At 43.0% G+C, this 17,568-nt stretch overlaps 1 protein-coding gene across 5 annotated transcripts in view; it reads left to right on the top strand.

The window, feature by feature from the left end:
* Positions 1–17,568, top strand: part of LOC143293862 (uncharacterized) — a 110,302-nt gene that overhangs the window by 82,095 nt on the left and 10,639 nt on the right. For all 5 annotated transcript variants that reach the window (XM_076605170.1, XM_076605174.1, XM_076605171.1 and 2 more), the window contains exons 3-8: positions 2,388–2,613; positions 7,860–8,085; positions 8,900–9,081; positions 10,598–11,519; positions 12,415–12,621; positions 14,167–14,706. In XM_076605170.1, coding sequence (XP_076461285.1) covers positions 2,388–2,613; positions 7,860–8,085; positions 8,900–9,081; positions 10,598–11,519; positions 12,415–12,621; positions 14,167–14,706 — 2,303 coding nt within the window. The remainder of the gene's footprint in view (positions 1–2,387; positions 2,614–7,859; positions 8,086–8,899; positions 9,082–10,597; positions 11,520–12,414; positions 12,622–14,166; positions 14,707–17,568) is intronic.

Here is a 17,568-nt window from a genome sequence, read left to right on the forward strand (position 1 = left end):
CAAGGACAGCAACAACAACAACAAAAAGAAGAAGAAGAAAATCAACACATGATATCAGTGTGCCTTTTTTTTTCTTTTCTTTTTTTTTAAATCATTTTGATTCCAGCGCTGTTGGAAGTGTGAGTGTATAAAGAACGCAAACAAGTGTGTAGTGTGGTGGTTTGTTTTTTTTGGGGGGTGGGGGTGGGGGGGGGGGGTTGAAAAGTAAAAAAAAAAAAACTGAAACGAAAAAAAAAAAAATAATGATTATACCAATGTGCCTTTTCATTATTTTGTTTCCAGCGCTCTTTTAAGTGTGAGTACACAAAAGAACGTTTGTTTTTGAAAAAAAAAAGTAAGGGGGAAAAAAAAAACACAAAACACTTCAAATCAGCAATGACAATGTTAATTCTTTCTCATCGTCGTCACCCAAGGAATACTCTAATTGGTTTGCTTTTCTTGCTACTGCAAACTTCGGCACGGGTTTTTTTTTTTTTATTTTTTTTTTTTTTACTTACTTTCTTTCACGCAGCATAGTTTCAGCCGCCGTTTCGGCGGACCCCTTTCAAACATACACAGCCGTGTTTTTGCTTGAGTAGACGACAGGGAGTTGAAACAAACAAACAAAAAAAAACAACAAAAAAAGGGCCAGAGCCGAAGCCGCCGTACCTGAGTGGCGGGGACTGTATAACATAGGTTTCTGTGGCCCGGAGTGACGTCAGCACACAACCGTACGCACGACGTCCATTTTTGCGACATGCCGTTCGGCAGGAGGAGGAGAGCGGTGACCCTGCTCACCACCAGCAACGGCAGGATTTCCGAGCTGCCCCCTCGCCTTCCTCACGTGGGAGGCTTCAGTCACAGCACTGGGGACATCTCCCTGCTTGAGGTAAAAAAAAAAAAAAAAAAAAGTATATATATATATAACACAAGATAAAGTACGGAAACAAACCCAAACCCAAACCAGGAACACCTGGCATAGATGACGTCAACAGGGTGATGGCAAAGTTGAACAAGAGGGCTCTTCCTTTGCGTGCTATTGTGTGTATGTGTGTGTGTGTGAGAGAGAGAGACAGACAGACAGAAGAAGAGAGAGGCTGGGTGGACAGGCGGGATGACATGGTTAATTAAAAGGTTGTGCTGTGTCCATAAAGCAGCAGTAGTGGATGTGCAGTGCGCTCTGTTGCCCCCCCAATCTCTTCAACAGCTGTGAAATTTGTGCTCCTGGTCACATAACCCCCCCCACACACACACACACACACACACACACACACACACCCCAGCGTCCCCCAACCTTAACGCCCCTCCCCCCACTCCCACCACACACCCAACCCTCCCCCTCCCTCCCACCCCTCCAACCCCCCCTCACCCTCCTCAGACATCATTTTCACAGAGGCATGTTTTCTTCCGTGCAATAGTTTGTTATTGTTGTTTCAGTTTAGGCTGCTCTTTGTATTCAGTAATCGCAAAAATAATTTTTGAATTTCTGACTGATTGCTAACTGAACATTCTCCTCCCGTGTCGTCACTGTAGGATGGCAATAGCCCCTGGCATTAGTACCATGCCATGTCACTCACTCATTGTACAAGGCACAGCCCTTTGTTCGAAGTCTCTGAAGCGGGTGAACAAGAACGTTGTCGACAGGTTTTTACGCCTAAGTGCTTGACCAAAAAAAAAAAAAAAAAAAAAAAAAGCTTGTAGACTAACTTAGCACAAGGGCATGATTGTTCCAGAAAAGTTGTAATGTCAACACTGGATTTTTCTTTTTTCTTTTTCTTTTTCTGAGGCCGCTGAGGGACCCTTTCCGGTTTTAGAAATCGTTCAGAACCCTCATTCGAAAAGGTGGTCAGTCTTATCACGAATAGGTATGATGTGTACGCATTGCATTCTTTCGATGTGGCCATCTTATCACGAATGAATATATATATATATATATATATATATATATATATATATATATATATACCGTTCTCTTCGTCTCTCTCTTTCTGCCCCCTAATCCCCACCCCTACCCTTTCAACCCCACAAATAAAAAATAAAAAAGCGAGTTTTTGCATTGCACAAAATTTGGCCAGATTTCACAGCTGAGATCATGATGAGAGAGAGAGAGAGAGAGGGGGGGTGGGGGTGGCGTGGGGGGGGGCTTCAGAGAGTGTCACTCACATTGCATCACTCACGAACCCAAACACAGGTAAGTCACCAGTCTCTCTCTCTCTCTCTCCCTCGTCTACCCTCTCTTCTCCATCCTTTCCTCACTAGCGTTCACTAACACCCTGTCAACAACACACCTGTCTGTCTGTCCGTCCTACCGACTGACCCACTCAACCTCCTTTTTCCGACCTCCACTCCCCACCCCCTTACCACCACCCCCCACTCCCTCCAACTCCTCGGGGGCCACGTGAGCACAGCACCCCCATGCGCGACCTCCTCATCCACCTGGCGGCCACCTTCAAGGTGGCGCCCACGGCCCACGTGCTTCAGCTGCTGGACCCCGAGACGGGCAAAGGGCTGGACTTCAAGCCCAGCCAGACCATCGGGGCCCTGGGCGTCTCCACCGTCTACGTGGTGCCCAAGAACAAGAAGGCGGAGTGGGGCAAGGCCATGAAGGCCAATAGGGCCGCCAAGGGCTTTGAGGTAATATTGTTCAAGGGGGTAAAAAAAAAAAACAAAACAAAAAAAACCACCTGATGGTCTCATATCCTTATAACACATTCATGGTGTTCCATGACCTGTATGCAACTGAGGCCAGTCTTGTAGGGGATTTTTTCTTTCTTTTTTTTCTTTTTCTTTTTTTTACGGCCGTCGAGGGCAGTGAATTAATTATTTGTATATTTGTATTTCTTTTTATCACAACCAGATTTCTCTGTGTGAAATTCGGGCTGCTCTCCCCAGGGAGAGCGCGTCGCTACACTACAGCACCACTTTTTTTTTTCCCTAGCGTGCAGTTTTGTTTGTTTTTTTTATCGAAGTGGATTTTTCTACAGAATTTTGCCAGGAACAACCCTTTTGTTGCCGTGGGTTCTTTTACGTGCGCTAAGTACATGCTGCACACACGGGACCTCCGTTTATCGTCTCATCCGAATGAGTAGCGTCCAGACCACCACTCAAGGTCTAGTGGAGGGGGATAAATTATCGGCGGCTGAGCCGTGATTCGAGCCAAGTCACTACTCGCTGGTGAACGCTGGAGTAGAAGTCCAATAACGCCTTATCGATCATGCATCGGAGCGTTCATAATGTTGGATGTGTGATGGGTAAGGTTGGATTGGTGAAAAAAAAAACAATATGGACACCAAGAACTTTGAGGTAACATTGGATTCGATAAAAAAAAAAATCATAAAAAGATATATATATATATATATATATATACAACAATAGAAGAAAAAAAAGGAAGACAACAAAACAGTTTGTTTGATGCCCGACCGGTTTCGAACACTGGTCTTCGTCTAGGGCGTTTACTGGAATGTCAGAATGCAACACACACACCAACTTTCAATAAGTGCAAAAAGAAGAATTTAAATTACAAAAAAAAGAAAAAGAACAAAGCTCATAAATAAAACTGTACCCAGAGCATGCAACATGAATAGTACAGTGTGAAGTGTTGCAATGGAGAAGAAGAAGAGAGGCTGGTATGTAAAGTAGTCAGAGACAAGGCAAGAGAGGGGTCCAAAAAAAAAGAAAAAAAAAAGGCAGGCAGATAAAAGCAGGAGAGAGAAAAGGAGAGAGAGAGAGAGAGAGCGAGGGGGTTAGGGAGGGAGAAGAGACAGAGAGAGAAGGAGAGTGAGGGAGAGACAAAAAGAGAGACAGAGACAAGACAAGACAAGACATTCTTTATTTCGAGGACAATAGATAAGCACTGGTGTGCTTTTTCTTTTTTACATCCAGTCCCCGCCCTGAATAGGGTCTACACTACACAATATTTAATAAAATGAAAGCATGGTGTTAGTAGAGATACACTACAGAGGAAAAAATATGCATAAATCAAAACAAAACAACACACACACACACACACACACACACACACACACACACACACACACACACAGAGGGAGGGAGAGAGGAAGGGGGAGAAAGAAGGAGAGAGGGGGAGAGACAGACTGACACAGAGACATGACAGACACTGAGAGAGACAATGTGGTATCGTAGCCATCACCACCCCACAAAGGCTGGGACAGGTGTACATATATATATATATATATATATGTATGTATGTATGTATGTATATATATATATATATATATATATATATATATAATGTGTGTGTGTGTGTCCGCCAAAAGCTTTGAGATTATGACGGATTAAGGGGAAAAGGAACAGAGTCACCAAAGAAAGCAAAGCAGAAAATAAAAGAAGTAAACAGCACGCGTGTTGACAGAAATGAATGCAAAACTGGCGAGACTTGAGAAAAAGACAGGAAAAATAAGATAAAGACTAAGTTAAACAAGAAATAAGACGAACAAGATAAGAAAGGAAGAGGGAATTATTGAGGGAAGAAAGAGCGAGAGAGAAAGAGAGCATGTGTGTGAGAGAGATCTTCAGGTTTGCGTCTATTCACAGGAAGTGTTATTAGACGGAAGGGTAAGACGTAAGAGCATGTGTGTGTGCGTGTCGTGTGCGTGTGTGTGTGCGTGCGAGCGCGCGTGCATGCATCAGTGATGTACTGGTACGCGTGCTTGCGTATGCAATTTTTGTTGAAAGGGTGGGTTGTATAACTGAAAAGGGTGGGGTGGATTTTTTTTTTTTCTCCACAAGCTTTTCCTGTGTACCAACACGTACACAAACGCGAGGAATGCTGTCACATAGCTGGGAGCACTTTTAGGGTTGGGGGTTTGTGTACCCTGTCACCCCCGTCTCGGGTACAACCACCCGAAGAGCCCTGCAGCCACAATGGTCCCACCCGTTGGGGGTGTCCATTGCTCTCTCTCTCTCTCTCTGTGTTCTCTTTCAAACCAAACAGGTGGAAGATTAAATCTGAAGACCAACAAGGGACGACACGCAATTCTCCCTCTGTGTGTGTGTGTGTGTGTGTGTGTGTGTGTGTGAACATTGTGGATTTGAAAGAGGGCTTTTTTTAAAAAAACAGGAACGGTTTGTTTGTGCGTTTGCGTGTTGCTGTCTTTTCCTCTTCTTCAATAATTCAACATTTTATGTAAAATGTTTTCGAATTAGATATATGTTTTCCCCCCATTACGCATGATAATTCTATATAAACGTATGGGTTTAGAAAGACAGAACACAACTTTTCTCGAGTCGATCACCAGCCGATGATTTGGTTTATTTTCCGAACAGATCACAAATCGATGCTAGATTTTTGTCCTCGAGCAGATCACCAATTCGGTCATTGATTTTTTGTTCTCGAATGGGTCATCAGCCGACGAGATGATTAGTTTACTTCCCGGACAAATCACCCACTCGATAATTGGTTTGGTTCTGCAACAACTGACCACAACAATTGATGACTGATGTTTTGTTTTCCATGTTTTACATCTATTTGCTTATTTATCATCATTGTTATCTTATCTATTTATTTATTTATTACTGTTATTATTTTTTAAAAATTATTATTATTATTACTACCTTTTTTATATAATTATTTATTTATTTGTGTAAGCTTATCTATTATTTATTCACCTTTTTTTTCTTTTTTCTTACATTATAATTATTTATTTATTTATTTGTGTAAGCTTATCTATTATTTATTCACCTTTTTTTCCCCTCAAGGCCTTACTAAGCGCGTTGGGTTACGCTGCTGGTCAGGCATCTGCTTGGCAGATGTGGTGTAGCGTATATGGATTTGTCCGAACGCAGTGACGCCTCCTTGAGCTACTGAAACTGAAACTGAAACTTTCCAGCAGATCATCAGTATTTTGTTCCGAAAACACATCACCAACCGTTTCACCATCAACAGATGACAGGTCTAAATTTTCTTCTTCTTCGTGTTTTTCTTCTATTAGGCCAATTACTCTGGTGATAATAAGTTTAATCTCATGTTAATATTGATATCAGCATTATTTTACTCTATTATGTACTGTTTGTTTATTTGTTTAATTTCATTACTTACTGTTTATGAATGTTATTTGATACAAGTCATAATATGGTTCATCAGCCGTCATGATAAAATTGAAGTGCAACGTTGTGAGCACAGTATTAGCTTTAAGCTTGTTGATGCTCTTTTGTCATTCATTGCATTGAAATCATGTGTATTGTTGAATAATTAAAGATTATTTAAACCAAGTCGATGATGAGTTTATGGCTTTTTTTTTCCGAACAGATCACACACCAATCGATGATTGATTTTTGGTTATCCAACAGATCCCCAATCGATTAATGGTTTATTGTCCGAACAAATTGCACCAATCGATGATTGATTTTTTGGTTCACCAGTCGATAATTGATTCATTTTCCGAACAGATCACCAATCCATAATTGATTTTTGTTCTCGAACAGATCACCATTCGATGATAGGGTTATTTTTGTCCCGAAAATGGATCACCAACGTGTTCACCATCAGCAAATGCACCAGTCGACGATGAGTTTATTGATTTTCCGAAAACGGATCACTAACCGGTTCACCATCAGCAAATGCACCAGTCGATGATCGGGTTTACTTTCCTAAAACAGATCACAGATCTGTTCACCATCAACAGATTACCAGTCGGTGATCGGGTTTGTTTTTTTGTTTTTTTTTCCCGAACAGATCACCAATCATTGATTGATTTTTCTGTTCTCCAGAAGATCACCAGTCGATGATGATGCGTTTATTTTTTTTTTTTTTTTTATTTAAAAAAAAAAAAAATTTCGAAAACACTTCACTAACCGGTTCACCATTAACAGACGACCGGTCGATTATGGAGTTTATTATTTCGCGAAAACAGATCACCAATCGTATCACCATCAACAAATACACCAGCCGATGACTGTTTGGGTTTTTTTTTGTGTGTGTGTAGTTAAAAAAAAAAACAGATAAAAAACAAAAAACAAACAAACAAACAAAAAAAAAACAAAAAAAAAACGGTTCACCAACAGATACACCAGTGGATGATTGGGTTCATGTTTTTTTGTGGTGGTTTTTGTTTTTTTTCCGAAAATAGATCTCCAACCTGATCTGTTTTCGGGGGGAATGAGCCCATCATCAACGGATGTACCAGTCGATAATGATTGGTTTTTGTTTCGTTTTTGTTTTTCTTCCCGAAAACAGATCACCAATCGGTTCACAATCAGCAGATGACCAATCAGCGTGTTTTTTTGTTGTTTTTTTTTCTCGGTTTTTTTGTTTTTTTTTTTTAATCCCTCAAAAAACAGATCGGCAACCTGTTCACCATCAACGGATTTTTTCTCTCCGTTTTTTAACCCCTCAAGAAGCAGATTACCAACCAGTTCACCATCAACAGATGCTTTTGGGGTGGTTTTTTTTTTCTTCGTTTTTTTAATCCCTCAAAAAACATATCACCAACCGGTTCTCAATCAACAGATGTTTTTTTCCCCCTTTTTTCTAACCCCTCAAAAAAGATCACCAACCAGTTCACCATCAACAGATGGTGGTTTTTTTTCCCGTTTTTTTAACGCCTCAAAAAGCATAACCAACCGGTTCACCATCAACAGATTTTTTTCCGTTTTATTAACCCCCCCAAAACCAGATCACCAACTGGTTCACAATCAACAGATGACCAATCAATGTGTTTCTTTTCGTTTTTTTTCAAACCCCCCCCCACCCCACCCCCCAAAAAAACAACAACAACAACAACAACAACAACAACAACAATAACAACAACAAACAAACAAACAAAAAAAAAAAAATCACCAACCGGTTCACAATCAACAGATGACCAATCAAGGTGTTTCTTTTTCGTTTTATTTTTTCTTTTTAACTCCCCCCAAAACAGATCACCAACCGGTTCACCATCAACCTGCCAGGGGGGAAGAAGGCGGTGAAGCGGATCAGCCCGCAGCAGACCCTGGAGCAGGTGTTCGGGGAGGTGTGCCGGGAGAAGAGTCTGGACTCGCGGCGCTACACGCTGCAGCACCCGGACAACCCGCTGGCCCCGCTGGACATGAAGGCCACCATCGCCCAGAGTCGGCTGACCGAGATCAACGTCATCCACGCTGGAGGTCAGAATTTTATTTTTATTTTTATTTTATTTTTATTTTTATTTTTGTATGTGTGTGAGAAAGAGAGAGAGAGAGAGGGGGGGGGAGGGGGAGAGAAAGAGAGAGAGAGAGAGTGTGTGTGTGTGTGTGTTTTATGTTGTTGTTTTGTGAGAGAGAGAGAGAGAGAGGGAGAGAGAGAGAATCAGCAGTTATTTCCCGGCTATTTCCACGCTTTTTCTTCTCTTTGCGCACCACTCACTGCCAACCAAGTTTACAAACGTGCTCTAAAAAAATCCTAAAAGCTCATCTGATCGTCAGAACTCTAGGGTTTTGAGCACTGAAATTAAAATAGATGATAGCTCTTTGGACAGTAAAGCTGAAGTCAACTGGACGCCAAACTGAGACTCGTATTATAGTTGTCAGTCCGTTGAGAAGTCGTCTGCTAACTAGTGGTAGTATCTGAACTGTAACCGTGTATATTCGTTGAAATCGTGTTATCATTGCCCTTGCCACATACGATATCTGTCAATTGTTGATATCTGTCAATTGTTTATTTACCGAAGGTATTACAGGAAGCGCAAACTTGCTGTGGAGGCACACACAGGAATGTCAGCTTAACTAACGCCGCGAGCAAGTGAAAGCTTGCCGTGAAGCAGTCATCGTAGTCAGCTGAGCGCTCGGCTACATATATGAAGTTACCGCTTCGCGCTGTACTGACACGAGTTGCAAAATGGCTGATTGAACGCTTCCGCTGGCTTCAGTTAGCAAAGGGGTTCAAAGAAGTCATGCGCTCTCCACCTATTTTTAGAACAGCGGGTTTCGTGTCGTGTTGCAGTGTCGTCGGCGGTGGGCGACGCGTCCCGCTCCATGCCGGACCTTCACCGGGGCGGGGCGGGGTCTCCTCCGGCCGCGGCCTCTCAGGACCCGGCGTCGTGGTACATGCCGGGGGCCGGGGAGGTCAAGAAAAAGAGGGGCTTCCTGTCCTTCCTGTCCAAGAAGGACAAGAAGTTCAAACCTGTAAGTAGTTGTTTTATTTTTCTTTGTTTTTTGTTGTTTTGTTGGTGTTTTTTGGGTTTTTTTTTTTTTGTTTTTTGTTGTTGTTTTTTTTGGGTGTGTGTGTGTGTGTGTGGGGGGGGGGGGGGGGCAGTATCTCTTTTAGAGGGAGGAAAGTGCTCAACAAGTATCCATTATTATCATTATTGTTGTTGTTGTTATCATCTTCATCATCATTATCATCATCATCATTGTTATTTATTTATTATTTTTTATATACGATGTGTGTGATGAGTGATGTGCATGATGAATATTTTTGTGTGTCTGAACATACTTTAGTAGTGTTTTGTTTATGTGTGTATATGTATGTAGGTTTATGGCTGCTTTTTTTTGTTTTTTTTTTTCATTTTGCTTTTAAGCGTATGTGTTACTCAATGGGTTTTACATTGTTAACAGGTTTTACATGGGAAGGCGTTATATGAATTAGATCATGATTATTCTTCTTCTCATTATCATTATTATTACTACTACTTTTATCGTTATTAAAAGATATTTTGCTTTCTTGGGGTGGGGGGAGAGGGGAGGGGCGTGTTCTAATAGATCAGTCATATACAGATTTAATGGGGACAAGAAGAAGTTTTTATGAGAAGTCTTGTCGTGATAAATATAGGTACAAAGTAAGCGTGTGAAAGGGTCGGAGGACAACTTGGATAGTGTTTGACTTATAGGTATATTCGTGCATTGTACTGAATCAGCGGTTATTCCTCTTAACCGTTTCTATGACGCTGTAAAAAAAAGTTTGTTTTTTTTGGTTTTTTTAATTCGTAATTATTACTGTCATTGGTATCCTTGATAACGCCATCTCCGTAACCACTATCAAACCAACCAAGCTGGGTAGTGTTTGACTTTTAAGTATATTCGTGCATCCTATTTGATCAGCGGTTATTCTTATTTCTATTCGATAACCATGTAAAAAAAAACAATAATTAAAAAGAAAGATTTTTTCGCGTAATTATTATTATTACCGTTTGCACCCTTGATAGCTCCACCACCGTTATATGTATGATAGTCAGTCGTGTCCAACTATGACCATCAGAAAGAGCAGAGGGAACAACTGCTGTCCCCGACTAGATATCTGCGCTGGAATTTGATTATTGTGGAGAGTGCCTTGTCCAAGTTACATTTCCACTCTCTCGGCCAAGAGGATTTTCGGACTATCGTCGTTAGGGATGGCTCCCAAAGGCCAGCTAGTCCCCCCCAAGGCTGCAGCGCGAAGAGCCAGTGCAATTTTGCCCCACCGTTACCACCATCAAAACAACCAACCAACCGAAGGTTTTTAAACTTTGAGTGAAAATCTTGAAGCGGTGACTAGTTTTAATTGTATTTTGTTGTTTATTTACCCTTGTCTTAAAGTAGATGCTAGCGTGGCGATAGCCTTGAGATAGCCTTATTAGTGGTCGGCGAGGCTCTAAGTACCATAACTTGATTTGATTTGAACCAACCAACCAATCAGCCAACCAACCAACCTGATGTCTTGCAGCACGAAGCCCACTACACCACCGCAGCGGCCACTAGCGGCCAACAGCAGCAGCTCCCACCGCCAGCACCCTCCGCCGCGACGACCCTGCCGCGGAAAGCCAGCACACCGCCCACCCAGCGCCGCTCTTCCGATGTCGGCGGCACGGCGCCGCCACCACGGCCCAAGACCATGTTCCTCTCTGGTGAGGTGGGCAACATCACCGCCACTACCATGGCGACGGGTGGTCCTACTCCCGGCAAGGCCTCAGTACCTCCCTCCTCCTCCTCCACCAAAGGACCCGCCCCGCCGCCGGGCAAGAAACGGCCAGCTCCCCCTCCTCCGCCCCAGAAGAAGAAGGCTCCAGCGGCGGCACGCCCGGAAGGGTCTCAACAGGCCGTCAAAGTTCCAGTTCTGTCGTCAACGGCGTCAGGCTCAAACGCGGCAGCAGAAACAGCAGTAACAGCAACAGCAGTAGTCGACAACGTCAACGTAGAGACAGTCAGAACCTTCGCCCCCGCCGTCAAAGCTTCCCCAGGAGAAGCTGCTCCCCCTCCTGCCGCCACCAGCCAGCCGGGCCGCCACCACCACTCGCGCAACAGCTCAGACTCTAGCGGCTACCACGAGCTGACCCTCAGCGGGACCGAGTCGCCCGAGGCGTCGCGCGTCCCGCCGACGCCCACCACCGCCCTGAAGACCAGCATAGACGCGACGTCCATCGAGAGCGCCGACCATCCCAACGGGGACAGCGGCATTCTCCAGGACCTGTCGCCAGGCTCTGAGGGTTGCGGCAGCGTGCCGGTGGGCCCGCCTGGCAAGGGCAAGGTCCCTTCCGCGGGGCCTCAGCACCACCAGCAGCAGCAAGGCTCACTGACGGCTGGCCCGGGGAAGCCCAAACCACTGCCTTCCACCAAGAAAAAGAAAGCGCCCCCGCCGCCCCCAAAAGGTATTAAGAATTTTATCAATGATGACAGCGAACATAAAAGCCTATGCCTATGCGCGAGCGTACACGCGTTTATACACGTGCGTGCGCACACGGTCACGTGCACGCACGCACACACGCACACACACACACACGCACACGCATGCACACACACACACTCACACATGCACGCACGCGCGCGCATTTGCATGTCTACACAGGCCAGATCGCTGGCGACCGAACACACAGTCGTGGAAACAGACAAACAGACATGAAGGGCAAGTGTGGGTGTGTGCGAGCGCGTGCTTATGTACACGCATACGTGTGTGTGTGTGTGTGTGAGTGCGCGGGAGGGGAGGGAGTGGTTTGCACGTGTCAACAGACATTGTGCAAATGGGAATGGGAATATATGTGTCTAGCTATTTATGATGATTTTGTAGAAGGATATCTCATTCTGATATTTATTTATAGTCTGTTCATCTAAGATGATGATATTAGTATCTCATTCTGAAATCTTAGTATTCGTGTTATTTTTCAAAGTGTGGGGGGAGGGAGGGGGCAGGTGTGTGTGTGTGTGTGTGTGTGTGGAGGGTAAGCGGACTTGGGTGCATGTGTGGGAAATGTACCCGCTGCGTTGTATTACTTGCTTGTGTGTATTTAGCTGTATATGTTGCTTTTAGAAAAAAAAAAAAAAAAAACCCCCACCTTTTTTCCCACCTTTGTCATATTGTGAGTTGTGCTGGACTTGACTGTAGGCTGAGATATTGTGTAGGGTGAGTGACGAGCCTGTGGATGCGCAATTTAATTTCCAAAATAATGGAAGCACGAAAAAACGTGCTTGTGTGTCTTAGACAGCGTGTGACTGCGTGCCATGTGTTAAGCGTGTGCTCACCATCCCTGTTGTGTGGTGGCTGCACAGCCAAACCAGCGCCTGTGCGGGAAGAGACGACGGATGGTGGCGTTGGTAGCGGTGTTGCCTCCAGTCAGCAGCAGCAGCCGCCTCCTGTCCCTGTCCCCGGCCCCGGCCCCGGCCCCGGCCCCACCTCCTCTTCCTCCACCTTCACCTCTGGTCCTGAGAACAGCGACAGACTCGCCCTTCCACAACAAGACGTCGCTATTTCTGCAGGTACCACTTTTACTACTACTGCTGCTGCTGATGATGATGATACTACTACTACTACTACTTTTGCTGCTGCTGCTGCTACTATTACTACTACTACTACTACGGCTGCAGCTGCTGCTACTACTACTACTACTACTACTACTACTACTACTACTTCTTCTTCTTCTTCTTCTTCTGCTACTACAACTACTCCTCAACTACTTCTGCTACCGTTACTACTACTACTACTGCTGCTGCTGCTGCTACAACTACTACAACTACTGCTGCTGCTCTTACTACTGCTACCACAACTACTACTACTACTATTAATGATAACAAGAAGAAGAAGAAGAACAACAACAACCACTATAATAGTGACGATAAAATAATGATGACGATAACGATAATTGTGATAATGATTTTTTTTTCTTTTTTAGTGAAACTCCTGAACGTAAACACACAAACTAAGGTGGGGTGCCTACATAATAGTCATGGTCGAAGTATAAGTCATTCATGTGACCACACAGAGTGAAAAGACACATAAAACAATACTCGAACTTGTCGAACTACTTCAACTCATATTTTGTGCTACTGACTTGTTGTCGAGTCGGTGATATTGTCAGCAAACTTGATGTGTACGGAGCAGTTTGGCGAACCGCAGCCGGTTTGTAGGGCAAGGGAAGTAATCCTGCTAAATTATCGTCTGCCTCTTCGCTCCGTCCATACCATGCGTGTTAGCGACTTAGCGACAAGTAAGTTTGTGTATCATGCAACAACAGAAAGATTGTGCCTTCAGAATCGATGAAAATTTTTTTATTGAAAATCGAAATCTCCGTGTCGTTAATGCTCATGTCCCGTACACTTTGCTTGGACATTTGAACAAACATGCACGAGTGAAACTGACATACACTGATACAGAAAAAAAAAACACTCTTTGAGATGCATTATTTGACACTGGTAAAAAAATGTCTAATTCAGGGTGTGTCTAAGTAATGATTTTCAATATCAAGTAGATGTGTAATGTAAATTAGACAACAAAAAAAAAGGAAAAAAAGCCTATCCAATTTTTCTAGCTTTGAAAGAAACGCACAAGTGATATGGTTTAAAGCCAAGCTGCTGACATGTCAGTCTTCTTCAATCAAAAATAATTCCTATATTTTCAGTGCAACTACAAATCAGAGATACTATGAATGCTGGTAATTATATATATATACATATATATATATATATATATATATATATATATATATATATATAGTGTGTGTGTGTGTGTGTGTGTGTCCCTTTTTTTTTAATCAAATACCATACTTTCTCCTCTCAGCTTGTTGGAAGAGTCTGCAGTGAATAAGTTTCATGTCGTCTTGTTTGGTAAATGCTGTTGGGCTTTCGCTTGGTTTTTGTCATGGTTTGTTCAGTTGTTTGAAATGATATATAATAGAAATATTTTTTAAGGTTAAAGATAAAACAGGGAACCAAGAAAAGAAAAAAGCATTAGGCTTCATAACCCTATAAAAATAAAAATTCATAGAGAAGGAACCAACGTGAACCCCAAAATACACTCTGACACAGCGGTTCACGCGGACGCAGAGGGGAAGACGAAGTCCACTCCAACCAAGGGGGAAGGAGACCACGAGGCCGAGTCGGATTCGGACTCGGACTCTGGCGAAGCGTTCAACATCGAGGACATTCTGGACGCGGTGGAGTTCGAAGAACCGCCCCTGCCCTTCAACGCCACCACCACCACCACGACCACCACCACAACCACCACCACAACAACAGAGTACTCCTTGGAAGAAGAAAACGAAGAGCCAGGGAGGATGGTCATGATGGAAACGGCCTCAGTGCTCAGCGAGGACGTTCAGGTCCCTGAGGAGGACTTCCGGTCCAGACCCTGCGAGTTCGTTCCGCCTCCCCCTCCGGAGGAGCCTCCTCCTCCCACTGAAGACTACCCGCTTCCCACGGAGTACCCCCCGGCGTGGTCGTCAGGTGGTGGTGTTGGTGGTGGTGGTGGTGGTCCGGAGGGTGCTCAGTATGCGGACAAGGGGACGTTGGTCGGGGAGGACAACGCTTCCCTGGCCCCGGCCAGTCTGAAGGGGTCGCCCGTGTCAAGTGAGTTGGTCAGCTTGCCTGGTTGTTTTGTTTGTCTGCTTCTTCTTCTTCTTCTTTCTTATCTGTGTTGTTGTTGCGTCTGTCGTATTGTTGTTGTGACCGCTGTGTTTGTTGTCAGTATAGGTTACGTTCTTGCTTTGTACTGTCGGGTTCAGTGAACAGGCAGAACGAAATTTAACAAGAATAATAATAATGATAATGATAATAATAAGAAGAAGAAGGAGCAGAAGAAGAAGAAGAAGAAGAATAGTGATGATGATAATGATAATGGATATTTGTTGAGCACTTTCCTCCCTTAATTAAAAAGAGAGCTCAAAGCGCTTTATAGTAAACATTAACTCACTCAGTACGGCCAGTCCTCTCTTCTCCTCTACACAGACCCCTCGGATGTCCAGTGGGTGTCTGAATGACCCAACCTTTAGCTTCTGTCGTCAGAATCGTGGTATTCTTTGTCAACATTCACCTCTTCAGTATAGGAGCCTTCCGCTTGCAATATTTTGATGATGGCAATTGGGGTGAAACGCTGTTGACGTCGTCTCTTTCGCCGTTCGTATGGAGAGAGTTAAACACAAACACACACATCCCTTTGTCCACCCGCACCCCACCGCCCCCTCCCTCAACTGCACTCCCCTCCCCCTCCTCCCCGTGCCATACCCCTCCTTGAAGAAAGTACACAAGATGCCGCTTTCCGTCCTGCGTTCGTCTACCGTCTGTTTAGAGACGGGTAGTGCGGACTTTTTTTTTCAAGTCAAGATTTTGTTTCATGGAATTGAATAAGCAACAATTGCTTTTTCTACATCAAGACATCACGTTTTACATGATGAGTCGTTTCAAGTGATGGAAGTTTTTTTTTTTTTTTTTTTCAAAGGGTATCCAGTTTATGTAATTATGTTCATGTTCATATCAAGAATACAAAACAATGAATTGTAGATGATCAAGCCCAAATTTTGTTTTATAAGGTGTTAACACACTGTTGCTGAAAATGATTAAGAACATACTTTGATTTGCTAACAGGCAATTGATGTATTATTATAAAAATTTCTTTTTCTTTGTTTGTTTGCTTTATTTCATTTTGATAGCATAAGCTGAATTCAGTAAAGTGGAAAATTATGATATATATACTATTCATGAACATTTCTCTCATCATCATTCATGAAGTGTGCTCATCTTTCAGCATGTCTTTGTAACTGTTTGTGAATAGCATGAATACTATTTTTCACTGTCTGAAGAGTATGAATAATCAATGGAAATATGACTTGTCTTGTAATTTCTTATGTGTACAAAGAGAATATTAAAGAATACCTTTATGTGTATATACAGCATAATGATTAGCAAGGGCGGTAATTTATTGACTTGATAATTTTATGTTATGTTCCTGATTCATTTGATATTATTATAGATTTGCATGGACATTGAAGTATGAATAAAAAAAAAATCCTTGGCAATATTGATCATTTAGGATTTAACAGTAAGTGTGTGTGTGTGTGTGTGTGTGTGCGTGCATGTGCGTGTGTGCTTTTATAAGCCGTAATAACTCTCATTATATCTGATGATTAAATCTTATGCTGATTGTTGATCATATGATCATACCTGCATTGCATGACGCCTGTTTTATAGCGAACCTACCTCGCAGCTTTTTTTTCCATACGAAATTTACATGTATATATACAGAGATATATAACACGTATAGACAGTAAAATATGCCTTTGGTTAGCTTGGTATTGGGACTTCTGATGTGGGTGGGTGGTTTTTTCTTTATCATTACAGAAAAGACTAATGGATGTGCCTTAATTAAGTATGAATTATATATCATGACATTGACTTGATTGAAATACTTCCCATCACCCACCAAACATATCAGTTTTGGGCCGAGTGACATTTCTGTTTCACGATTTCCTTTTAGAACCCCGATTTCTGAGCAGCTTCTTTTCTTTTTGAGTCACTGTTGCATTCAGGAAGCATTTTTCAAACAAAGAAACATCTGAACGAGTTGGGTTGTTTTTTTTCTTTCTTTTTTTTTCATTAATGGTGAAGGCAAACTAACCTATTAAAAAATACAGGCTTTCTGGTTTGTGAGCCTCTGTGCTAAGAATGCTTCATGATACAAGTGTCCTATTTTCGGCCAGGTTAATCTTGTACATGGCTTGAATATCTTTTCTTTTTTTTTTCAAAATGACTTTTTATGGGATTTGGTAGCAGTGATGTAATTTTTATTCAACCACCTTCAGTTCAACTCAAGATTGTGTGTGTGTGTGTGTGTGTGTGTGTGCGTGCGTGCGTGCGTGTGCGCGCGGGTCAAGTAAGATTTCTTCATAAATAAAGACATAAATAAAGACACTCAAGACACTCCAGAAGAGTCAGAATGAAAACTAAAGAGGGGGGAAAAAAAGGTTTGACGGTTATTTGATCATCGTTTTATGGTTATCCCTCATTTCATTGCTTTTGCAAGCTTATTTCGATGAACGTGCTTTGACTATCGTGAGTGTGTGTTTGTCCACCGCCCCCACACATCCACATCTTCAGTCCCTACCCTTCCTCGCAGTTCTTCTCAACACCCACCTCAGAACCTCACCACCACCACCACCACCACCACCACCACCATCACCAACCTTGCTTGACATTGTGTGTAGTCTATGTATGAATGTATAGGGAGGCATCTACGTATATATAGCGATACTTGTATGTCGGTGCATGCACTGCATCAGCGAACAAGATGATGTACCCACGTATGTATGTATGTATGTATGATAGTCAGTCGTGTCCGACTTTGGTCATCAGAACAGCAGGGGTGGCAACGGGTGTCCCAACTATCGGGGCTAGAATTTGATTATAGTGGAGACTTTCTTGCCCATGTAACATTCC

This window comes from Babylonia areolata, chromosome 19 (assembly GCF_041734735.1).
Source record: "Babylonia areolata isolate BAREFJ2019XMU chromosome 19, ASM4173473v1, whole genome shotgun sequence".
Taxonomy (NCBI): Eukaryota; Metazoa; Mollusca; class Gastropoda; order Neogastropoda; family Buccinidae; genus Babylonia; species Babylonia areolata.